The sequence below is a fragment of the Anomalospiza imberbis genome, chromosome 2 (genome assembly GCF_031753505.1).
Source record: "Anomalospiza imberbis isolate Cuckoo-Finch-1a 21T00152 chromosome 2, ASM3175350v1, whole genome shotgun sequence".
NCBI classification, from domain to species: Eukaryota; Metazoa; Chordata; class Aves; order Passeriformes; family Viduidae; genus Anomalospiza; species Anomalospiza imberbis.
The window spans coordinates 13,667,358-13,692,885 of record NC_089682.1 but is presented as its reverse complement, the minus strand read 5'-3'; the positions used below and the strand labels follow the sequence as shown (position 1 = coordinate 13,692,885).

At 40.9% G+C, this 25,528-nt stretch overlaps 1 protein-coding gene across 1 annotated transcript in view; it reads left to right on the top strand.

Moving 5' to 3' along the window:
- Nucleotides 1–12,594: 12,594 nt before the first annotated feature.
- PDK3 (pyruvate dehydrogenase kinase 3) overlaps nucleotides 12,595–25,528 on the top strand; it is a 50,812-nt gene continuing 37,878 nt past the window's right edge. Inside the window, exon 1 of the mRNA XM_068179846.1 lies at nucleotides 12,595–12,807. Coding sequence (XP_068035947.1) covers nucleotides 12,702–12,807 — 106 coding nt within the window. The 5' untranslated portion in view covers nucleotides 12,595–12,701. The remainder of the gene's footprint in view (nucleotides 12,808–25,528) is intronic.

Sequence of the window (25,528 nt, the reverse complement as noted above, 5' to 3'; positions counted from 1 at the left end):
AGAGGAATGGCATAAATTTCAACACATCTGCTATTTTTGCCTGCAAAATATTCAAAATTGTTTCTGCAGAAGCTACGGGCAGCAGTGGGGGACATTTATTTAAAGAAACTTGGAACAATGGATCACTAGTGATTAAAATAAAAATGGAAATTACATTCGGGATGTAGGAGGCAAATGAGTATTGCATTTACAATACTTTGGCATTTAGCATGTATGAACCATCATTGAATAGTTGCATTTTGGAAATTTTGAAACCTGGTTGTCTTTTGAAAAATGCAGATTCAAGCTTCTCATTTTATGCTAATGTGAAGAGGTGAAGGAGAATACCAGTTTGTTGAAACAAGTGAATTAGCATGTGAATAGAGCGTATTGGACTTCTCCCTCTTGAAACAGCAGCTTGCAAAGTACAAAGTAGGATTTAAATCTCACACTGTGATTTTTCTCTTCTCAGAGCCCCAAATCATGTTACTTGTAGTGCATTAATAGGCTTTGAGCCTGTACCCCATTGACTAGAGGTGCTGCCATTTTTACTAATAGCCATAATCTACAAATCTTGCAGTCAATGAAACAACCTGTTTTCTCTCCCCCTTCCTAATTCTTCTTTTGGATCTCACTTTCAGTTTTCAGGACTGATGGTTACGAAAACACTTCCAAAATGAGAATGTGAATGGCAGACCAGCCTGGACTCTCTCCTTCCTCATCAAATCCCTTTTTTTTTTTTTTTTCAGAGGACTGCACTGTCAGCCTTGCCAGAGAGGCTGCCTTCAGTGCTGATGTACTCCTTGCAAATAAGATGGGCTTGCAGCAGCATATTGCTGACAAAGCTAGACTGCAGTGACACAGGAGAATTAGTGCTGCTAAAGGGAAGAGACTTGGGGAGATAGTTTCAGGAATGTTTCCAGCACCTGGGTGACTAAAATCTCACAGCTCAAACAGCCTAATCCCATACCACAACAAGTCAAGACACCTTCAGCAGAGACTATGACATTTTTTGCTCATGTGAAGTAAAAACTCAGGAATCTCTGCAGTGAATGAAATTCCCTAATGAAAACACATTTTTGCCTCCCAAGATCTTCCCCACCTCCATTTCCCCAAATTAACCATGGTAACATGGCCTGCTTTACAAATACCTGCTTGTATTTGTGCGATGGAGTGCACGTTTGCCTTCCTTCATTGCATTGTACTCGCCTCTGATTAATTGTAGCTGGTTCTAAGTGCCTCTGTTAGCAAAGAAGGGAGCTTGCAGTAAGTCATGACACCAGAAGTGGACCACTCTGGTCTGCTCTTAAGCCAAGTCCTGCAAATATCACTTGGCAAGATGTTCCCTGCCTCACCCAGCCTGCTTTTATTTGCAATTACATTCACATTATTTTTAACATAACATCATATTTTACAATAACATGGAGATGCCTCTGTTTTAGTTCTCTTATTTTTTGGGGGTAATGGCTGTCTTCCTCTTATGAAGTTCCACTAGTCTGAGCTCTGTAGCAACTGGATGTGCCTTCTGCAATATCATAGAATGATGGCTAACATCCACTTGTGCTACACTGCCAGTTGGAAAGGTAGCAGGAGGTGCAGTTATATCAGGCTGCTTTAAAGGCTGTAAGACTCTTCTTTCTGCTCGCAATGCCAGTGTTTTCCCTTCTGACTAAATGACTGACTCTTAGATGCAATAGCTGGTTTGCTCTATAGGAGGAAGGTAAGTCACTCAGTAAAACAACTGTTTACAGTCATAAAATTACAAAGGTTGCTTTATTTTGTTTGTTTTTAAAAAGGATGTATACTTGTCTTATTGCTCTACTGGCTAATAAAGTTTTCCTAAGCAGTTCAGTGAAAACCTTGACTCGTACAGGATTGGTGATGGTGCTGCCCTGTATTGAGATGTAGTGTGTCCCAAAAGGATTTATCATAAGACACCTGTAATCTTCTCAAGAGAAGGCAATTTAGGTGGTAGCTGGTGGAAAAGACCATGCCATTTTTCAGTTGAAGTCACCCTGTCCTTTGATAGTAACTGGTGTCACATTCCTTAATCAGCTTTACTGTTTGCTGATTTCAATGAACTCGATGTTTGTAACGGAGAATCAGAGAGCTACTGCTGTATTTACAGTAGATGAGACCCTGTAACATGGCTGAACAAGTCTCATGATGAAAGGAGTGGCTCTACAACCCCTCTGGTTCCTTTGCAGCTCTAGAGAGGATCTGTAACTTCTCTCCATTGTTTTGGTAATGAGCAGGAAGTAGGACCACTTCTATGTTTCTGCAGATTAGTTCCCTAAGGTGGCACAGCCTGAGGCTGGGTTTGTGCCCTCAATTGGGCAAGGAAACATACCTGGGAAAGGGATGGGGGGAGGTTGGGCTGCAGCTGAAGTGCTTGTGGCAAGGTGTGAACCTGATACAGACATCAGCTGTACTTTCCACTTCCTGGACCTGAGGTTCAAAATTAGCTGGCGTTGCAAAGTCCAGCTGTTGCAGACAGCACACCATGACAACTCAGGACTGGCTTATCTAGAGCCATTAACTGCAGGGTGCTCTTCAATTCTTAAGCCTGAGCATTAGCAAGACAGCTGAGTGACTTTTGGCTGGGGTCAGGATGTAGAATCTTCCTCAGAGCTGTCTCAGCTTCTTAGCTTCCTCAAAATAGTTTCCCAAGAGATGTATTAATCCGTTTTTATATATAATGAATGCCATTCTTAGGAGCTACCTTTGATTTGTTCAGTGTGGCAAGGAAGAATACAGAGCTGTATTGAGATTAATGTTTTAAGTGCACTATTCCCCCATACACTGCAAGCACACATCCTTACACAGACATGCCTCACATTTGTCTTTGTCTCTATGTGAACCTATATCTACTCATAAAGATTGAGTGGAATGTCTGTATTTTACTAAAAGAAAAAGAAACCTGTGATATCATATATACGGCCAGTGTATTGGGTTTGCATGGTGAGGATTTTGTAGTGGGAGGGCTACTGTGAGCTTCTGGGAAAGGCTAGAGAAACTTCCCCCATGCCCAGCAGAGCCAAGGCCAGCTGGCTCCAGGATGGACCCACTGCTGGCCGAGGCTGAGCCCATCGGCAGCGCTGATCGTGTCACTGAGGTAACATTTCTATGAACGGGGGGAAAAACCTGCTCTGGAAACAGCAGCAATTGCAGATGGAGGAAGGAGTGAGAGAAACAGCCCTGCACACACACCTAGGTCAGTGAAGGAGGGAAAGGAAGTGCTCTAGGCAGAGATTCCTTGCAGATCATGGTAGGTCAGCTATCCTCCTTTAGCCCATGGTGGAGCAGAGATCTACCTGCAGGACCCCTTGCTGGAGCAGGTGGATGCCCAGAGAAGGCTGTGACCCTGTGGAAAGCTGGCCCTGGAGTAGGCTCCTGGCAGGACCTGTGAAGAGCAAAAACTGAACTGGAGCAGGTTTGCTGGCAGGATTTGTGACCCCATGGGGGATCTACAATGGCGCAGCCTGTTCCTGATGGACTGCACCCTGTGGAAGGGACCCATGCTGGAGCACTTGGTGAGGAACTGGAGCCCATGGGAAAGACTCAGAGTGGAGAAATTCATCAAGGATTGTTTCCTGTGGCAGTGACCCCAAACTGGAGAAGGTGAAGAGTGCGAGGAGGAAGGAGTGACAGAGACAAGGTGTGATGAACTGATTGCAGCCCCCATTCCTCTGCACCTTGGGGAGGAGGGTAGATAATTTGGGAGTAAAGATGATGTCAACAAGAGGGGAGTGTGTGTGGGGTGAAGACGCTTCTGCAGACAAGTCCAGCTCAAATTTGACACTTTATCTTACCTGGAAATGTGAGGCTCAATAGTTGTGCTTCACCATGGGAAACAGCACACACGAGACAGAGTCCCTTTGAGGTATAGGGTATAGACATCTGGGTTTGACTATGATGCAGGTTCAGCCATGAGTGCACCTGCAGGGGAATCTCTGCACTCTTCTCCTTTCCTCTCACTTAGAAAAGTTACTTTGTATTTAATTCCCATTCATTATGCATGTGTGAGATCAAACTACCAGAAGTCAGTACTTGTCAAGTGGCTAAGAGCTGGCAAACATCTGCTGAACACAGCTGGAAATGGCTTCTAAAGGCAAGCATTCAGCAGCCTTCAAAATAAGAATGATCTGCGTTCTTCATTCTGCTTTTCAGTGTGTCACACTGAAAAGCCACTACAAGCTTCAGCTGAGAAGAAAGGCACTGAACTACACAAATGTGGTAATGTTGTTGCTCATTCGAGTGTGACAACCCCTTGTTTAGCATTCAGTTGCTTAATGAAGTGAAAAGATGACTTTGGATCATCAGTAGTTCCATTCTAATCCACATCCACCTCCATATCCTTATCTAATCTTTCAAAGCTAATCTGTCCTACAACAAACTTGTAGGCCTGAGTGATGTTGCAACATGGAGAAAGTAAAACTTCCCAGGTTTTCAGGAATCTGCATGGAATCTGTTTTTCACCTAAGAAGGGCATTTTATTACTCCTGTTATCTCAAAGCACTCATCTGCAAGCAAACACCAGAGAAAAAGTTTTCTTCCCACCCATGAAGCTGTTGTACTAGGCTTTCCTACAAATCATCAAAATAATTTGCATAATAATTTGCATAATAAGACGCATGTTATGTTTTGTAAGTAGAACAGTTGAAAAAACTATTTATTTGTTTATCTTGTTATAATGACAGTTCTTTCCAGTTATCATCTTAGAGAAGGCTGTGTATAGAGACACAGGATTTTTTGCCAGATGGTGCTCCTGGAGAAGTCACCAGCTGTTGGCAGCAGGCCTTCAAGGCTACTTGAAGAAGCCTGCATGGAGGCTACTACATTTACCAGGATCAGGTGCATAGATATTCCACATGAACATGATGCATTTAATTCTCCCTTGGGCTGTGTTTTTAAAGACAAATTAAAATAGATTCTTGTTTGGCATCAGTATTGAGCTCCTCTATATGCATAGATTTGAGCAACTCCAATTGCATCCTGATGAGACTCCACCTTGTTAAGAGGAACTGGAAATTAGGGTCGTGATGCAAGAACTCCTGCACATTACCTACCAGAAAAGCTTCTCTCTAACCCCAAACTAGTGCTATTATAACCCTGACAAGTTTTCTGTTTAGCTTAGGGCTAATGTGCTATGTCAGGGTACATAGACATGACACTGTGTTTGCCCTCATCTAGACCAGCCTGCAAGCTACAGTGTGCACACCATTATAGAAAATCAAGGAAAATATGTATTGCTGTTAACAGGGAAGAGAAACCCCAGAATCCAGTAAAAAAGCAGTGTCAGCAAGAGGTATATGTTTGAAGTCCAGGAGGTCACAAAAAGGTTAAATATGATGTTTAGCTTGAGCTGTATAAACTAGTTCAGTTTCCTTACCGTGCATTTTGAAATCAGTACCAAATAAAGGGAGTATATGAAAATGGCAATAATAGAAGATTATTGATTGGACAAGTGCAGGAAAATGTTTTTAACAGAAAGATTGGAGAAACTACAGTAATTTGTTTAAACTTTACATGGTCTTAAATAAAGACTAAAATACCCACCAATTAATGTGTAAATCTATAGAGTGAAAAAGCCCAATGAACAGTGAGAACTGCAGGTTAATAAAATATCAGGTCAAACAAATGTGATACCCAAACTCACTGTAATTGCCTGTGTGTTATATAAAAGTATTCTAGTGCATGTAATGCTTATTGATTTCAGAAAAGCACTTGATAGGATACTGAATTATAAAACTAGCATTTGGTGCATGGGATACAAAGAAATATAATGGGGTGAAAAGTAGATTGATCAATGCAGAGGAACAAAGTGATGCATCACTGTTCTCTAAGGGCAGAGCTTCTATTGGATCAGGGGCTCTTCTCAACCCATTTTCTACTGCCAAGATCTGGAAGAGGAGGCAATCAGAAAATGCACTTGTGCTTCCCTGATATTGTTTGTTTGGTTGGTTTTTGAGATGAAAATGGTTGATGATTCATTACAAAATGTGTATTTGGACTCAGATTTTTTTTATTAACTTGTCTCTTGGCTCACAGGTTCCTCTGGAAAGTGCTGCTCAGGAGCAGGAATTGCACTCTGAAAGATTTTTAACATTCAGAAAGCTCCACAATGACAAGCATGACAGCTCTTTTTCCCAGTTGTCACAGGAGCTGAACTTTTATGCTGTTTTATCTAAGGAATCCAATTAAATTGGTGGATTCTCAAAGGGGAATGTTTTGATGTTTCTATAAAAACTGTGGTGTTTCCTGGAAGCTTTAGTTCTCACCTCATGGGTTACAGTGAAACCAAAAAAAACCCAGTTTCAGACCTATATGTTAGAGCTGTGAAAGTCCTGAGCTTATCCAATCTTTCAGCCTGCTAGATAGGGTGTCAAGTACCAGCAGAGATAGGAACAACTTCCTGTGAGATTATGTGTTTTTCAAACTAAAAAGAGCAGTTTCTTGTTGAAGATTTGAGTGCATGGAAAACAAATCTTCTATGCAAAATGAAAAAAAAAGTGCATCTCTATCTCCATGTGAAAATTTTCAGAGCCAAGATGATTGAACCCTTCTCCCTTAAATGGCAGATTTTATTCCGTTTATCCGAGGATATGAGAACTTCTCCCGTTGCATGGTGAACTTCATGTAGCAAGGTCAACTCCTTTTCAGCTTTTTCCTCACAAGACCCCTGCAAATTTCAATTTTGCAAACAAAAAGTTGATGAGATTATATTCTCCAAAGATAAAGGTATGTCAGGGTGTGATTATGGTTATTCAATCCAAAATAAAGTTTTGAGTTTTCCCCTGGAAGACTCCCTAGCAAGGGAAGGAAAGAAAAAAAAAACAGAAAAATAATTTTTCACAGACACTCCTCTCCTACTAATGCCAAACTAGTTCTGTCCTTCTGCTCAAAGTATACTGTCAATCCCATTTTAAAGGACCTAGTACAAAACCCAAAGTTGTGTTTCTTATATACCAGTGACTCTTCCTCAGCTGGTGTTCTTTCAAGCTCTTTCTGGAAAAAAAAAAAAAAAAGATTAAATGTAAATCCTTGGAACAAGTGTACTGACTGCTGGTTAGATTCAGTTCTGCACATTTCATATGCAAGTTAAGACTTTGCTGTGGGTTTTTATGTATTTTTGAATAGTAAAGGAAGCACCAAGACAGTCTTATAGAGAAGTCTTATTGTTCTGGTGTAGTTCTGTGCCACTCAGTCATAGCTCTGTCTTACTGGTTCCAGTGGTTCCCTTATGGCAAAGGCAGGACAAATTATGGCAATAAGGACACTACTAAATTCTTTTTCTCTGCATTTACTCTCAGTTATCTCAGTGGCAAGAATTTTCTCTCCTGCATGCCTTAACAATTTCAAAAGAAAATCTATCAGTTTTTCTTTAGACATGAAAAGTTTTTTGGCCGTTAGGGAGTAATGTAGGTCGTCCATTAAAGCTGGACACACAGATGGTATCATCTGATAGAGAGCCAACATCACCTCCATGGTGGCACCAGCTTTAATTTAAAGCAAATTACAGAGAACAACTCTGCAATTGAAGAAATTGTGGAGTGCATACTCTAAAATAAACCTAAGACCTCTGAACCAGGTAAACCATTTGACAAGCCATGGTATTTTTGGTTGCAAAGAGAGTCAAGACTTTCTTCAAATTACCAGCTCTTAGATTTGCTGAGCACAATCTTTGGTAGTTTCAGATGGTTCCTTTAGAAAGACTGCTGAACTCTGCTGGTCAACTAACTAGGATGAGAAACACTAAATGCAGTGACTACCAGCTTTTGCTGACAAAAAAGTTGGTAAAAACCCTTTATTTTCTTGGGTAATAGACAAGAATGGCTGAAAATGTAGACTATGGTAACAACAAGAGATAATACTACAAGCACATTCCCAAATGCAAGAACTATCATTTGTCTGAACACTGTGGGTAACAGTCCTACCAAAGTTACCCACTGGAGTGCACAAATACTAGGAAGTGATAAATTATTAAAAATAAAACCAGATCCTTTTTGAAGTTCAGGAAAGCTTCAGTAAAGAACCTTATCCCTTTCTCAGTCCATTTGTTCCCAGTGTGGTTTTGATCCACTACTTGAATCTACCCTTGAGAGCATATAATGCCAGGTAGGAAAATACAGTGGGGTTATTGACAAATATTAGTACTGTGAAGAGCAGGAATTTGTATGAAACGTCATCCTATACTAGTTTTTCCTATTCTGTGCTGATTTTTCTGTCATCTTGTAAGAGGTACTTTAGGAGTATAATTTTCTGTGTAAATTTTCTCCAAATTACTGTTATCGGTTGTTCGGGTTTCAATTGTATTATCCCTGTTCTCAATGAGTGCTTCCGAACTTTAAGAAATAGGGGTTACGTTAACTTCAATATAGGTTTATTTTTTTGGTTAAAAAAAAAAATTAAAAACCCCAATGTATTCCATGATGTCAGTGTGTGTAAAAAACACTGATAACCATGTTTTCTTGGTTTACAGTTTAGGATTACTTTTTCCCTCCTCTAACATCCATACAAAGAAGTTCATTATGCTGAATCCCCTGCAGCTAGTTTATAGACCTACTATGTATTCTGCAGTGAAATAAAACAAGCTTTGTTAAGAAGATTATGGCTCTGGTGTTTTAAAGGTCTGAAATTTTCACTGTGAATAAATGTTACTTGCGTGAAATACTACATGCAAAAGCTTTGATCCCTGAAAACAAGCACATGTAATATAAAGGTCCAGAAAGAACAAGATCTGAAAATGTAACAAAAATGCATCTTTTAAAGCCTCCATACCAAGTTTGGCTACAAATTTCTGTAGGAGTGATTTTCTAATTTTAACTCTTCAGCACTCTCTCTCTTAGCACTTTAAGGGCTAAGAAAACTCAAACTTAGGGAGAATTTTATTTTCTGGTAACTTAATTTTCTGGTTACTAGTCATAGAAGAGTCTCTTATTTATCTCCCTGGCTCCACTGAATTAACATATAAAGACAAGTCCCATACAAGGAATAGCAAAGGCTCTCCCATGTACACTCTGTCATTAAGGTACACAGTCCCTCCCTCTCATCATAGCTAAAACACAAACCCAGGGTAGGCCAATTTTTAAGTACTGCCACTAAATCCAGTGGTCAACAGTCAGTGCTTGAAATTTCTGAGGGTAGGAAACACCAAAAAGCTTTGATTTTGCAAATATTCTCTACATCAGTTCCTCTGTTTTAGGGAGTAACTCTGCAGCAAAACCTGATATTGCTGCTTTTCCCTCTCAAAGTTTTTGTGAGTTAGCAGCACTGATTTTATACCAACTCCAACACAGAAAACCAACAAAAATTAAGTCAAGACTGTGTACTCAGATTTAATTATCCATCTCCTTCGTCACAGTGATAGCCCAACAAGAACTGATTCCGTGAAATGTCTGGAGCTCCCTGGGAGCAAGCCAGGGGCAGTGGGTCTGGGTGGTGCTCCCTAAGCCAGGACACCACAGGCATCTTGTCCTCAGTGCAGGGTTCTGGCAAGTGTCCATACCAAGACCCCAATTTCCTTACAGGTGCTGAGGTTTCCAGTTGCCTGTGTGCTCACAGGTTTTAACTGAACAAGTGACTAAGTTGTTCTGGCTACTAAATGGCCATGTAAACATGAGTTATCTTTGACCCCTTGGTTAATTCCAGTTGTTCCATATTTGAATCTAACTGGAAAATATGAAAATAATACCCTCAGTAAAAGAGAGATGATAAAAACACCAGAGAAATTCAGCAGTGTTAGGCATTATCAACGTTAAAATCAAATTTTCTTAAGGAGTAAATAATTTCTTTCCTGTATGCCTGTAGAAGATTTTTAACATTTAAACAAAGATGCAGGGGGGCTCTCACAGAATGAATTCAGGAAGCTTTTCTGCACCAGATATGATCTGGAATACATAAAGAAGATAGGTATGAGGTATGAGAAATTCTCCAGGTCCAAAAAGCAAAACTCAGCTTATCGTTTAATCCTATTGACCCCAGTGACATTTTGTATTTTGCATGGTTTATGCCACTAACTTCTCTGCATTTAGGTAGATTGTTTAAGAACTAGGTTTATGGGAATGCTTGCTGCTGTCTTGCATTGGTAAAACCATAGCCTTTCCCATGTGCATTTTATGTTCTCTTAAGCAAATCTTGCAGTCTTCTTAAGCACAAGGCCATGGAGAGCTGCTGGGTGGGTTTGGGATTTGAATGTCTCTACAGTGTGTGTTCCAACAGTTTTTGGAGAATTCGATCTGTTGGTTTTGTCATCAATTTCTCCAGAGCTGAGAGAAGCTATTGGGAGTCTGTTTGATGAGAAGAGCACACCTCTGTTTTGCAGTGACTTTGTGCGTGTCCTCATTGTGGTTTTAGTCTGTATCACCATAGACAAAAACAGTTCCAGTTTTCACATGGGATGGCTAATATAGGATTAAGAAATTAAAAAAAATTGATGCTGTGATGCTTTATATTGCAAAAATGATTTTTGTTTAGAAAGACAACTCAATAGTTAACTGTTGTCTTGCCACTTTTTGAAGCTGAAATCACACTAGAATTACTTTAAAATGTGAAAGATACATAAAATCAAGTGGCTTAAATGTTGATAATGAATCATGCTTTGAAGCTGCTAATTTCATCTTAATTTGGGAAATTTTGTTCTGTCTTTAACAAAAAAAAAGATATTATTTTCTGCCAGATAATTCCACAACTGATTTCAGAGTTATGCTCTAAATGAATCACAATCAAATCCTGATGAGTATATAACAAAAGTTTTAAAACACTTTTTCCCACCTGCCAAAAAAGCTTCAGAATTACAGTAGATGATTCATTTTGCCAGTCTTGATTACATGACATGCCTCTTCAAGCCAGTCATTCCTATGAGCTACAATTGAAGTGATTTTAAAATGATTTCCAGTTATTTTGTACATTAGGTCAGGATTTCTCAGTCTCAAATTCTGTGAGGACAATCATGACAGAAAGGATGGAGAGAGACTTCCAGTAATTGAAAAGTACTGGTTTCTTTTGCAAGTCAGTTATAAAATTAGAGCAATACTATCTTGTACCTGCTGAAGCTTACATTGAATTCACTGGAGAAAAAATAAGGAATTGGTCACAAGTTATTTGTCTTAAATGTACCTAAACCACATCATAGCAAAAACCAGTCAGTGACTGCATTCAGTGATACATTTTGATTCTCCAATACCTTGCTTCATTTTTTATTCTAGCCATCAAAATTAATTTTAATTGTGTTCAGATGCTTTCTTAGATGAAATGGGACTTTTTCAGAAAATTCCAACTATTGTCACACGTAGTGAACTTTGTTCTGCCAGCCTCATACCTGCTGTACAACCCAATGGATGCCTGAGGGCTGTATTTTGGTTGGAAGCCAGCTGGGCAGGCACCCTCTGATGGACCAGGTGAGACATATTAACTGGTCCATACAAAACCTGAACAGAGGCTGTAGCCAGGTGGGGTCGGGCTCTTCTCCCAGGCAACCAGCAACAGGACACCGGCTTAAAAGGTCAGAGGAGGGTTAGGCTGGAGATCAGGAGGAATTTCCTCACAGAAGGGGTGATTAGATAACGGAGTGGACTGCCAAGGTGTTGCAAAATGTGGAATATGTAAAATTTGCTCAAGAAAGGATGTTATTTGATGTTTGAGCTTTGTATATGTTCAAGCTTAATCAAGAAACAGGAGATTTAATCTGTGAAACGGATAGCAGCTAGCAAGCAAGCTCTAAGTGATGTCCAGCTGTCAGAAAAACAACTTGTTGGTAGAATTGCCTTGTTAAAGTTTAGGGCTTGACATGCTGTGATGATCTCAGATTGTAGAGGGAGGTTAACAAAGCTTGGGGAGAAGGATGCCCACTGACAGTGGACACCAAGAATGCAGAATTCACAGGCCACAAGGACATCTGGCAGAACTGTCGACATTAAGAAGAAACTAATAAAGCAAACGCAGCAATTGTGCTGAAGTCAGCTCCAGCCGGGTAGGAGGTGATTCTGGCAGGGGGAGATTGGCACCACTGACTCCCTGCCCACGGAGCCAGGAAAAGCCCTGTAGCAGAGGAGCGGTCTCATCCGTGCGGCAGGGGAGAGAATCATTAACCAACAGAAGAATACTGGTAAGGAAGAGAGCCATGTAACTTGTAGCCAACGACAATTTAATCTTTTGTTTGCTAAAACCTATAATTGGTAAAAAGTTTTGATGGTTGGTGTGCTTGATTCATAGAATACCACCGAGCACTCAAGCTTGCCCAACCCTGAAACAAAATAGTATCTCTCTCTCGAGTATTATTATTGGCTTTTCACACACCAGGTCATGAATCCGATTTTTGCGGACAGCCCGCTGGCGGAGCGACCGTCCTCGGAGGCGTTTGAGGAAAGACTGGACGCGCCGCTCAGCGCCGCGGTGCAGTTGGCGGGGCGGTGCTCGGTGGCGGGCTGCACTCGATGACGCCGGCTCTTTTCCAGCCGGCCCGAGGGCAGTGACGGTGACTCGGCGGCCGGGCCGAGGCACCGGGCGCTGCCCACGCGAGCCCGCTCCGCTCCCGCCGCCCTCACGTGCCCGCCCCGCCCCCCGCGCGCCGGCGTGCGCGTGCGCGGAGCGGGCTCGGCGCTCGCCCCTCCCGCCGGGCCGGGCCGGGCCGGGCCGCGGAGCGCGACGGGCGGCGCGGAGCGGCCGCGCCCGGGCAGGAGCCGCCGCCGGCGGGAGCGCAGCGGAGCCGGGCGGGCCGCGCCATGCGGCTGTGCGGGGCGCTGCTCAAGAACCCCATCCCCAAGCAGATCGAGTACTACTCGCGCTTCTCCCCCTCGCCCCTCTCCATCAAGCAGTTCCTCGACTTCGGTGAGTGCCGGGACTGCGGGCTCAGGGGCTGTGGGGGTCGCCGCGGCTCTCCCGGGGAGCGGCGGCGGCGGCGGCCGGCGCGCAGGCCCCGCTCTTCGGCCGCGGCTCCTCGCTCCGCATCGGGAGCGCGGCCGCGGCCCGGCCCGGCGGCCCCGCAAGGCCCCGCGCTGCCACCGCCGGGCCCGGGCGCGGTGTCGGCAGCCGGCGGCCGGCAAACAGCCGCTGCTCGCCTCGCCGGGGGACGGGAGAGGCGAGCTTGCCCCTCTTTCTTGCGTTATCCCCTGACACGGGTACCATTGGGATGGGGATCAAAATAAGGGTTCCTAACCTGACGTTTTGTGAGCTTAGCGAGTGGGGGAGAGAGTAAGTTAATGGTCTTGAGCGTGAACATTTGAATGTGCCGTGCTGAGATCGGCTTAGTTAAAGCTCGGGCATGATCTTTTAACCGCACCTGTGTAGGAGACCTGTTTGTGTAAAATTCAGGAACACTTCAGGAAATGTTGCTGATGATATATAGCATTTTTCTTTTCAGAAGCCCTGAAATGACATCCAGGAGTGGCTTGTGTTGTTGTTAAAAAACATGCTTCCATCTAGATAAAGACATCTCTGTATCGGAGGTTATTTGACTCTTGCTCTCTGACACGAGAGTTGTTGAGATTTTATTATCATATAAATATTGCTGGTAGAATGAATGTAAAGGCCATGTGTAACATTGTGAAGCTTAACAGAGTGTATCTTCATTACACTCTTATAGTAAGGGACAAAAATGAGCCAGTGTTCAGCCAGAAAGTGATTAAAAGTGAATACAATTGCACAATTATGGTAATGGTATTAGTGAAAGAATGCTGTAAGTACAGAAAGCCAGTAATGGGCTTGTTATGTCATCTCAGTGAAACAGGATTTTGTTCTGTTAAAAAAACCCCAACAAAACGCCTTGTGTCCACTTAAAGGGGAACCTGACTAGAAGCTGTGCTTTCTTTCTCTGGTGTCCATTCACCTGAGTTTGTTACCTCTTCCCCATCCCTTCCTGTGCTGCTGGGCTTCTTCTCCAGCGTTGGTGCTTCTTATGCGGTGTCTTTCTGTACTGGCAAGAACAATGGCCTAAAGCTTAGAACATCGTTATTTTAGTCCTGGCACTTAACAAATTGTGTCACCGTAGCTTATCTGAAAGTTGGGTTTGTGAATTGTTGCTGGGGAAGTATTGGTGTTTGTGAGCCTTTTCAGTTGTTACTAAAGAGGTGTAAAGATTTCAGGATTTGCTTTAATGCCTTGGATGTTCGGACAAAACTTTGCTTTTTGGTAAGGATTTCTACAGTTCTGGGATGCCCTGAATTACGGTTTGCCTTTGGACATCTCTTCTGTGGCAGCCTTTTCATAAGGCATTTGTTTTAACATTGTAGTGCCTGTAATACTTTATGGTCTTGTGATTCTTCAGAAGAAGTAGTTGTCTTGTACAATTTTAAGCCTGGCTTCTGTTACTGAAAATGAATAGAGCGAGAACAGGAAGTTACAGCCTGGCCAGCCTTACTCTTTAGACATGCTCCAGTTATCACTGGATGTGTCATTGGAATCTTCTCTGTGCGTGGTGACTATGTATTTAAGGGTCTTCATGTCTTAAGACTGATGGGACGCTATGTAGTCACTGACATTTGAAACCTCTGAAGAAAAAAAAAAGTCTATGGTTTAGTCTTGGAAGGTCACCAGGAGTTTCTAAAATTAGTAGGTTTATGTTGTATCAACCTTGCTAAACCTGTCACCTTGATCTTAATAAGTTTTATGGGCCACTTAACATCTCCACTTACTTACTCTTTAATGCCTGTATTTATTTGGAAAAACTCAAGTAGGAAAATTACAGCAGTTTAAGCAAATAAATGGAACCCAATGTAGTTACTTAACTTACGTGATCCTAAATGTTTACAGCTTTGGGTAATTTCAAGTTCAGCTGGAGTCTTCATAGGCCAAGAGGAAAAACTGACATCAAAATTTAAGTGATAGTGCAAAAGTTTTCCCACTTGAGTTGTGGAAGGCCTGGACAATATGCACCATGTCAGGGAGCTGTGTTACTTATATCTGAGTTAGCCAAAAAAGAATTTGCTGGTGTTGCAGGACACAAGTATTCAAGAGAGAAAATATGCCAAGTATAAGGAGCACAGTACTCAAGGTGCAGTTCAGTTGTGTTTGTTCATTTTTAAGAATGTATTGATGGGAAGAAGACACTGTTTTGTGGTCAGCTTATAGAGGCTATTTGGTGTCTCACTTCAAAATAAATAGTATTTTTAATTCAGCTACGTGAATGTAGTGCTAGTTTTACAAAAATGTGGCTGAATTTTCAACAAATGTTGCAGAAGAGTAAGCCCAAAGGAAGTGTGAGAATTCCTATCATGGCTGTCTGATTTTGTTGTCTGATGCACATTTCTCATATGGAATTTGCACTTACTGTGATTTGGATTTCTGTTTTTCAAGGAAAGTTTCGAAGAAAGTTTTTTGACTTAACTTCTGATGATAGTGAAACTACAATGTGTTCTTTATGTCCTTTTTTATATTAGTTGTATTGGTTTAGACTAAGTTGACTTAAAAATTTGTAAAATTCTGGTGAGCCAGGGAAGAGAAACTTTGTATTTCTTGTGAGCTGAAGAGTCTCTTCAAAGATAGTTGGTGGCTGTGTACATTGAGGTGCAGCTTGAGCTTTTTAAAATTACTGACTATTAGTGTGGGTTGTATGGAACACAGTTGTGTGTATAGTGAGGCTGTAGAGTCTCTGTTTCTTTCCAGTGATATAAATTAATGACATTTACTTTAGAACTTTCTCTGCTTAATTCAGCTATTTAAACCACTATAAGAGACAGTTTGTTTAAAGTAGCTTGCTAGTACTAAAAACCTGTGAGGCAAACCAGAAGGCAGTAGTTACGGCAGTGACATTTGCTTGGTTTTTGTAGCTGAGTCCTGTTTGTATCCATGTCCTGTTGAGCTTGCAGCTGTCTTTGTAGCTGCTGTGAGTGTGTCAGAGGTTACTGTGCCGTGGGCTCGGGACCTCTGTGTCAGAAAGTCTGAGCGTTCACTCTGTGCAGCGTGTTTCTTCCTTTCTGTGTGTACACTTTCTGTTTGCACACTCCTGAATTCTGTTCAGGCAATTTGTTTTATTACAAAGTGAGTTTCCCAAGGTTCTTGTACAGTTCCTTTGCAAAAGAATGACCTTCTGTAAGTGTGTTTCAATATAAACAAATTTTGACCTTGTTTAATGCTAGCATGTCACTCCAGGTTTATCCAGGCCTCCATAATTATTCTGCTCTGGAAAAAAATACAAAAGCTACCAATTGGATTCAGCTGTGTACTTCCAAACTTCAGTAGTTCCTCTGGAAGTTGTTTTTTGGTAGATTTCCAAGTGCAGGCATACCTTAGTGACCCAGACTAAATTAATTACTAAAATATCTTTTCTGAAATGAACTTAGAAGTACGGATGTCATCTAACATTCAGGTCCATGGATCTTAGTACATTTTGGGGACTAGACTGTTTGAGGAAAAAAATGCCCATTTTGAAGTTTCATATTGATGGAGCATCTCAATTTAGCCTTGTTTCAGCATGTAAGGCGGGCCTTAGACAGTGACAGGTTAATCCAAAATACCCAATACTTAACCAGCAAGCACACACATGGGTAGCCAATTGGTCAGTCCTTTGCCTGGGGAAGTAATAACCTGTCTGTTTGAGGAAAGTGGACTTGCTTTTCTAGGAGTGTCTTAGCATTTAAAGAAGACACCCAGAGACGTGAGCTGCTGGTGCTTGCCCTGCAGCCTGTCCTTGGCGTGAGCCAGCCTGGGAGAGCTGCACGAGTGAACCCTGCCCCAGCTGGCAAGAGGCACTCAGCTGCTCGTTCACTGAGGGGTACCTCAGTTGTCAGTAAAGTTACTGACAAATGTTTTGTCAGATGAATGGTTGTACTGCAAAGGTTACATATAATTAAGCACAAATGAAGAGATGAGTGAAGTATAAATGGTGTAATCCTCTGATCATGCATAAGAGTCATTTGATGCTGTGTTGTGAATGTGTGCCAGGATACTGTATTCATGTAATCCTCTTGTTGCTGCTGCTCAGCTGACCAAGTGTCTGAAACCTGAGTCTGAGGTGTGTTTTGTCAGAAATATGAACCATCTACTTTTGGGGCTTGTTTACTACTGAAGCTTTGTTGGCCAGTTGTACCTAGCTATATTCTGTCCCCTTTTGTTTGATGTTTCAAACAAAATGCGTTGGATGAATTGTGTACCTAAGGGGTTAAACTTGTTGTTTTGTTAGCACTTTGTGTCCTATAGTAGTGTCCATGTACCACTAATGAGTTTGGATAAAAAAGCTGTGCTTGTGCTGAAGACAGAAGTTAGTGAATCACAGTGAATATTTGTTGTGGAACGTGACTTAGAGATCCTGATTTTGCAGGTTATAATCAAAATATTTGTGGTGACTGCTGCAGTTAGTGGCATTGAAAAATATCACAAAGGCTGTAATTTAGTAATTTTACTGTACTGAGAACAGCTGAGCATGCAGCAGATAATCACAATGAGTGCAGGGAGCTGTTGTGCCCTGGGGCATATCTGGAGGAAAACATGATCAATAGATCCTTCTCATTTTTCAAATACAATTTTTGGTATGAAATAGTTTAGTTTGTCATATCTATTAAACTTACATGTCTTGGGGAAACATGTAGGCCTCTTCCAAAGTGACATAAAGAGCAAACCAGGTATCAGCATTGCTGTTGGTTGCTGCCATTTGTACGAGCAGTGTTAGATTGGGGTTTTGCAAGAGTGTTTATGCCTCATGTCGCCTTCTTGATAGAGGCATGGACTGAGCTGAAGGCCTGCCACTGGAGAGGTGGCCGGCAGATACAACTTGAACAACATGTGGGGTAGGAAAGTGGAGATCAAAACATGCCTCATGTCTCCAAATACAATTATTAATCTTAAAGAAGATGGCTGTTGGAATATTTTTCTACACAGAAAAATATTGGAAGATTTAAATTTTTTTTAATAGAACATTAGTGGAGAGACTTAGCCCTGAACTTTGCATGTGCTATGGATGCACAAAAATATTAAATAATTACTTGCTATTTGTGGGTTGCAGCTGTGCTTTTTCTGCTGCTCTCTGTGCATTGTTCTTAAAACCTTAGACTTGATTTAAATGCATCTTCAAAACAAAAATGTCCTTTTAGCACAAATGTTAACCATTGGTATGCTGACCACTGAGTGGCATCAGGAAGATGAATGCTAATCAGACATTACTGTCTTTTATTTTCATCTGACTTGCTTCAGCTTCCATCCAGCAGTTTCATTAGAGCTTTTTTTGGTAGGTTGGGATCCTTTGATGCCTGGAATATTTTCACTTTGTGGGATATGTAAGTTGTAGTGGAATTATTTTACATGATTTTATAAAGATAAGTACTTTAAATGAACTATTTCCAGCCTTGCGAAAATACCATGGAATTAACTTTTGTGGCTTTCCTGGAATTCTCAGTATTCTTCAAATTTGTCTTTTAGAACTTTAAATAGAATCCATTTAGGAGTTTTGTGGAATATTGGAATAAAATTGTTTTACTGCTGTTTAGTTTTTACCTTGAAAGGCTACCAGTGACAGCTGGATGTGCAAGCTGGATTGTCTGCCTGCTGTTGTTCTTGAATTCTTTTGCAGTTACCACTTTTCCATGTCCAATCCTTCATTCCCTAGATCTGGGCATGGATAAAGTTTACATTTCAGAACATTAAAAAGGGTTTCCTTTGAATGGGCTGTAGCACAGCAAGTAAGCTGGAAGCCTTTTTGATGGAACTGTTATTTATAACCTGTTCCTGTTTACAGCTGCCAGTTGCTGGCAGGCAGTGATGTTCCAATACTATATATAATATTGAAGGGCTTTATAAGGCCTGATATTGATTGGTTTGAAGGTCTGGAAGAGTCATTGTGGTTAGGTAACTTTGTTCAGCAGTCACTATTGAACTGTGGTATGGTAGAAATATTTGTGTGTGGGAGTGCTGTGTAATATTAGATTGTGATGCATTTCATTTACAGAATTATCTGTATCAGTCACTTTTACAGGCTGTTTAATCAATAAAGGATACTTAATTTCTGTGAGTAATTGAGACTTCATATATTCTGAGTTCAGTATTTTAGTATAGTTATAGTACAAGTTCCATAAATTTGTACTATAGATGATCAAACTGGATCACCAAGGTAATTTTTTTTCTTCCTCATAGAGCCTAAGCACTGAAAATTCTGCCTTCAGTACCTGGTTTGGCTGACCACGCTTGCCTGTAAGCATAGGCTAGTAGTCTACAAGTGAGCATCCTTCAGCTGATGGAATTGCTTGAGGTTTGTTTCCCAAAACAGCAGAAAATTTCTTAGTCTGGGTTCTGTTTGTCTATGGACTGATCAGAGGAGCTGTGCAATCCTGTGCCTTGGGATGCTGGGAAGGGAATGATCTTCCCCTGCACATGGATGTGTCTGCATGCTTGAGTTTTCTTGTATTCCCTGAAAGATGGCGTGGTGTGTAAGCACACAGCTGAATGCCTTGGGTGAAAGAGAGAGGACAAGAACTATACATCTGCGTGAAGCAATAAACAATGCCAGTGGGTTTGTTTATTTCTTTTTAGCAAGTAGCAGAACCATTGGAGAATGCTGCTCGACAGAAATTGAGGGCTTGGGAAGCTTCTTTCCAGTGGGACAAAAAGATAGGATTTGTAGCTCTTGAAGATATAAGAATGTTTGGGACATGTTTTTCTTCCAGCAACTAGTAGAAATTGTTGAAATGCCTTCTTTAGAGTAGATTTAAACTAATAAGGAGGCACTTAAAAATCTGAAATTAAATTTTTATTAAAATGAACATTTTAATTAATTAATAAATTTGGTAGCATTCCTTCTCTGGAATGGAAGCACTGACAGCCAGTGATTTAAAAATAGCACAACTTCTACAACCCAAGAAAATGGGCTGATAGGGTCTCTCCTAAGACATAAGGAGTAGTAGATGATGATCTGTCAGTTTGAGAAAGAGCAAATCTGATGCAGACAAAAGAAAGCAGCAGAGTGGTGTTACGATTTCTAGAAATACTGTTGATTAAAAAACCCATGAAAGCTGGAAACAAGGACATCCTGTCTTGGGTTGCAGTGCAAATAACAGCCAAGGTGAAAAGTCATGGGATAGAAAAGCAGATAAAAAGATGTTGAGATAATTTATAGTAATGGAGGAGAATGCTGAAGTGAAACATTTACTTGATGAAAGTAAGTACATAACGATGAAGTCTGTTGAATTAATCTTTGCTTTGGTCTTCAGAAAAAGATGAATTGTATCCAGAATCATAAAGGAAATCACAACTCTCCCCTGACTCAAATTTTACATAAGCTGAAATATGACTAGATCCTCTTGGCTTAGTGGGTTCCAGTGGAATTAAATCAGTTCCGTGTGTTTTGAGTAGATGAGCACTTTCTTCTGAAAATATGTGTGGCCTGGTGCAGCACAGCTCTTGCTTATGCGCTCCATGGAAATAAGGAATGGTGATGGCCCCAGGACTTTGGAAATGGGAAAATACACTGCTTGTCTTTCAGAGAAAAGGAAGAGAGGACATTAGAGTTAAATTAGGTTGACTGAAGTAGCTGAAAAAGATGGAGCTAATAATGAAGTAATACACAGATAAGCACCAAGAGATAATGAGGTAGTAAAGAGACAATAGATTGTGTTGGCCTGGTCTAATTTCCAAGTTAATTTGGTGTGCTAAGGTAGCAATAGGTGCTGTACCTGGCTTTTTATGAAGTTTGGCACAGCTCTGTATGACATTCTTAATTAAAAACAAACAAACAAAACTCAATGTACAAAATAATGGAATAACTGCAAGGTGAGGTTGGTATATCAGATGTTCAGTGGTATGGGGGGTTGACCCCATCCAGCAGCTGAGCACCCATTCAGGTGCTTGCTCCCCTCCTTCTGCCCCCACTGGCATGGGGAGAGAAAAGGGAGGGCAAAAATGAAAACTTATGGGTTGAGAACAAGAAAGTTTAAGAAGTAAAGCAAAGAGGAAGAGAAATAAATGATGCTCAGGCAGTCACTCATCACCCCCCAGAAGCACAGCTGTGCCCAGCCAGTCACTGTGTGATGGACTTTGGTGGACAAAGCCAACCAGTTTGTTGTTGCTGGGCATGGCATCATGTCATATAGAACATCCCTTTGTCCAGCTCAGGTCAGCTCTCCTGGCTGTGTCCCCATCCAGCCTGTTCCCACCCCCAGCCCTGCTTGCTGGGTAGGGACTGAGTGCAGGAGAGAGAGAAGCCCTTCAGAAGCTTGCAGGTCCTGTTCAGCCATAGCACAAACACGGCTGTGTCAGCAGTGCTTGGAGTTCCTGCTCCGAGGCACAGCCCCTTCTGGGCACTGTGGGGAAAACTGGCTCCAGCAGCAGCTCACACAAAAGTTGGTGAAGAACAATTCATAAATACTCTACGTGTCACTAGCAGTCATTGATCTTCACAGGACTGTTGTGAGGAGTGAATGGGATGTCTCCAGTCCCCCTTGTATCAGCACAATCCATCATAAAATTAGGCACCGACTTAGGAATTGTTTTATCTAATTTCACAGTTACTATATTAGAACAACTTTTCTTGTTGCCAGTTATGCTTAATATAATGGCCTTTTTTAAAAGCCACCTTTTTCTCAAAGCTGCTGAAATATTTTACAGGCTGCTGCTTATCCTTCTAAAAATGTTTTGAGTTTTGTGTTCTTCTAGAATCAGTTAAATGTAATTTTTCTTTTTGGAAATACTAGGTTGAAAGGATGAATTAGAGCAATGAACTGTGACTCTTAAGGTTAGTTCTCTTTTTTTCTGATGCTTTGTGTGTTATAAGAGGCTATTTTATTGGCTCTTGTTTCCTTGAAACCTTTCTATGTAAATGTGACATTCATGTTTCTTTGTTCTGCTAAACTATTTCCTGTTAAGTTTGTAGTCAGTGTAAAAAAAGTGGCGCAGTATTATAATTATTTTCGCTGACTTAATTAAAATAGTAGGCTTGTGCAAATTACAATTGTCATTTTTCAGAATTAGGTTTAAGACTGTGAATAGAGAGAGGCACTTTTTTTTTTGCTAAAAATAATTTACATTTTAACTGCTACTTGTTTGGTTTAATCCTTGTTTATGCTTTTCTGAAAGATTTTTATGGACTGCAAAAATACCTTCAAATTCTGATTACTAGCAATGACATAGAAGAATCCTCTAATATTTTTTGTAATATGGTTTGTTAATTATCAGAAGTGTTTTGAAACAAGATGTTTAACAGTCTAATACATTTCACCTCAGTGAGACTGAAGGGAAACTGGAGCATGTGGTATTGGCAATATTTTTGTGTAATTGGTTTTAACTGTGTGAGTCTTAGTTCATAAACATTAATTTTATTTATGCCGGGGATTTGGAATAGCTTTTCCTTTGGTAGGTTGTCAGGAAGTAGAGGATAAAGCAGGGATTTGTATTTTTCTGGAATGGTTAGAGAAAAATATGGAAGTTTTTCATAAAGGTTAGGAAGGAAGTTGTCAAAGTTGTGAGAGCTTAGGGAGAGTGTTAAAAATTTGGAACATCTGATTATAATCCTCAATGTGAAATACATTTTTACCTCTTCTGGGAGGAAAAGGTGATTACTGTAAGACCCAAGAAGCACAAATCAGTCTTTCTGGTCAGTCAGTGTGTTGTAACAGAAGCTGATCAGAGCATCAAAAAGGGGAAAAACGTTTCTTTGGCTTGGTGCTTTAAGCCTCATTCTACATCTAAAAAAAAAAAAAAAAAAGTTTAAAATTTGTGTTAAAATTTTGCATCTCACCAGAGCAAAACACAAGATCTGTTTCCTCCAGGGTCTCCTGTTTGAAGGCCCCAGAGCCCCTGGCAGTGGAGGCCAGGGCTGCGGCGCGCCTCGGTGCTGCTCTGAGCCTCTCCCCGCGCAGGTCTCGGGAGCGCCGGTGGGAGAGGAGCCCATACGGCCTGCAGGGCCGCGTTGTTTTGCTTCTGTTTGTCTGTGTTAGAAGCCCCTTGTGCCTTCCTAGGGAAGGAGTCTGGGTTGCACTGGTCCTTCTAAGATCAAGAACCTGATCAGGGCCGTGGTTTCTCCTGAGAACATTTTGGCTCTTCGCCTGTCATTTTCTGTGGGGAGTGCCTGTGATAATGGCAAGGCAGAGCTTTGCTGCTGAAATGATTCACCTGACTTTCAGCCTACTCCCACATTGCTCAAAGGAAATACAGCCTTGGGTCTACATGTCTAAAAATAGTACAGCCTGTGGGTAACTGCTTGAGTGCCTCTGCATTAAACTTTATAGATACTTCTGATTATTGTGTTTTTATTGTATGTTAAAATACTCAAAAAACTAGTTTGTTAGAACAGAGTGGTAAGCAGCTAAACATTAGTTTTAGATCATGGAAGCCTATTTTAAAAACTCACACTTTTATTTTAATTTGGGTTGTTCCGTTTAACGGTACCCAGTGCTGGTTTACATCTTTGACAAGTGATTATTCTGATAATCCATTCCTCTTGAGAGGGGCAGACGTGTCTTCACTTGGGTCTTTTCTGTGACAGGAAGGCTGTGGCTGTAGGAGTTAAAATTAATGATTGCAGAGTACTGTGCATCTGATAATTCCTCCTGTTGATCTGTTTCAGATCAGCAGTAAGTTAAGCTGCTTTCCAGCACAGTCGGTTTCATACAGAGCACCATTTACTTGAAACAGGCTTGCTGCAGTTGACATGTTATATATTGTTGTTATTATTATTTATTATTAAATGAGTGTGTAGCTAATATGATAGTAAATGTAATGATTCACGCTGTGTTGAGCTGTCCTGCTGTGCTAAGGACAGCTAGCTGACATTTTATCTTCACCTGTGTTTATATGAAAACATGAACTGACTTTTTCTCGATGCCAGTGGTATTCCTTAACATGAGCATAATAATTAATATACATGAGACATAAACCTGCTCGCTCTTAGGGGTTTTGGAAGTAAGTGGAGATAAGTTTTTTTTTCTGTATACAAATTCAAGAGTAGTTGTATTTATTTTTTAACTTCTTAAGTTCAAAAGTCTAGACCTTGATTATGAATGGGATTTGGTCTGGTCATTCACGCAACAGGATATAGGCTAGTGTATTCTCCTGAGTGAATGCTGTGCTGCAATTTTCCTTTGGAACAGAAAGCGAACATTGCAGTTGCCCTGCCAGTCAAAGAGTTCTTGAATGTAGTATTTGAATTGCATTAATTTGAAATGGTTTATTAAGCTCAACTGTTTCAGTACTTCAGTCCTTGTTTTATCCATATGCTGTGTCACATGACTTGGAAAATTTAACTGGAAAGCTAAATAACATGTGAGTGTCCTAGTTTGGATTGCACTTAGCAGTGGAATGGCCCAGAGTGCAAATCAGTGGCCATAGAGTGGTAATAACTGAGTTCTCATCTGTGAACATAAACCATGTAGATTGAGAAGACTCAAGCACCCTGTTGGTGTGCTTTCCCCTAGGCTGAAAAGGCCCAACTAGTCTTGGGAGTTGGGCTGAAAAAGAGAAACAAGTATTTGGGGAAGATTACTTGCAGACTTCAGTTCCTCTGGCTTTAGGCTGGTTTTCTGGAGGTAGTTGTTTAACAGAACTTAATTGACTTCGTAAAAGTGATATGTTTATTATAGTTAAGTTAGATATTAAAAAAAAACTTTTGTTTTTAATTCTTCAAGTTTCATTTTTGAAACTTTGGAATTTCTCAGCTTGGTAGGTCCAGTTTCAAAATACAGATTTTTTTATATGCAGTCTGTGGTAGGGAGTGAGGGTCAACAAGTGTCAGTATGTGCTATTATAGTCTGTGTTCTTTTTCCACTTGCTTCATCATCTTCATTGGGTTTTACAAAGCCCTGTCTGGTAGCAAGCAAACAAACCCTGTATACTTTATGTATTTTTAGTGCTTGGTGAGATAGATATCCAGAGAGTATGCTGAAAATATAATCATTTCCATTGGGGCATAGGAATGATTTTAAACTCAGGCTTATTTTGCTGGGTTTTGCTTTGTAGCCACATTTATTGGGACTGTGCAAGCATAGCTTGTTTGTCTTTTAATAAATAGCCCATGTTCCTGAAATGGTGTGTAATCATCGAAATTCAATTATTCTTCTTAAGTTCTGTTTTCCTACTTTCAGCAGCAAGTTATTAGTTTTAGCTTTTGCCCATTTTCCTCTGATGCATTAATCTTTTTGCATATTCTTTTGAAGGTTTATTCATCCTTCTGCTTTCACTTTGTTTTGTTTGCCTATACAGGAGCTATGAAATATTCTGGAAGCTCAAGAGAAAAGAGTAGATATAGCTGATCACTCCTTCTTTCCTGTCTTTCTTCCTTTATCTTGCCCTATCTAAAAGCAACAGTAGTAGCTTCTGATCTTGTTTTTATGGATTCTGGATGGAGTCCCTTGTCTCTGGTATACCACAGGTGGGACTTTTGCTTTTGAGTCTTAAAGTAGTACAGTGTCTCTCTGCTGTTCAGTACATAATTAATGGAGAGAACTAGACCTCTGCCTGCAGTGCAAAGACTGAAAAGAGCACTTTGTTTCTTCTTTTCCTGCCTCCTCTGACAGATGAGTTGATATTCTGAAACTGCTGATGCTTTTATGATGTGACCTTGGCAGTCCAGTGGCAACCTGGGGATGTGGCAATTGTATTAGGTTTTTGAACTAGGTGACTTGGACCATCATTGTGA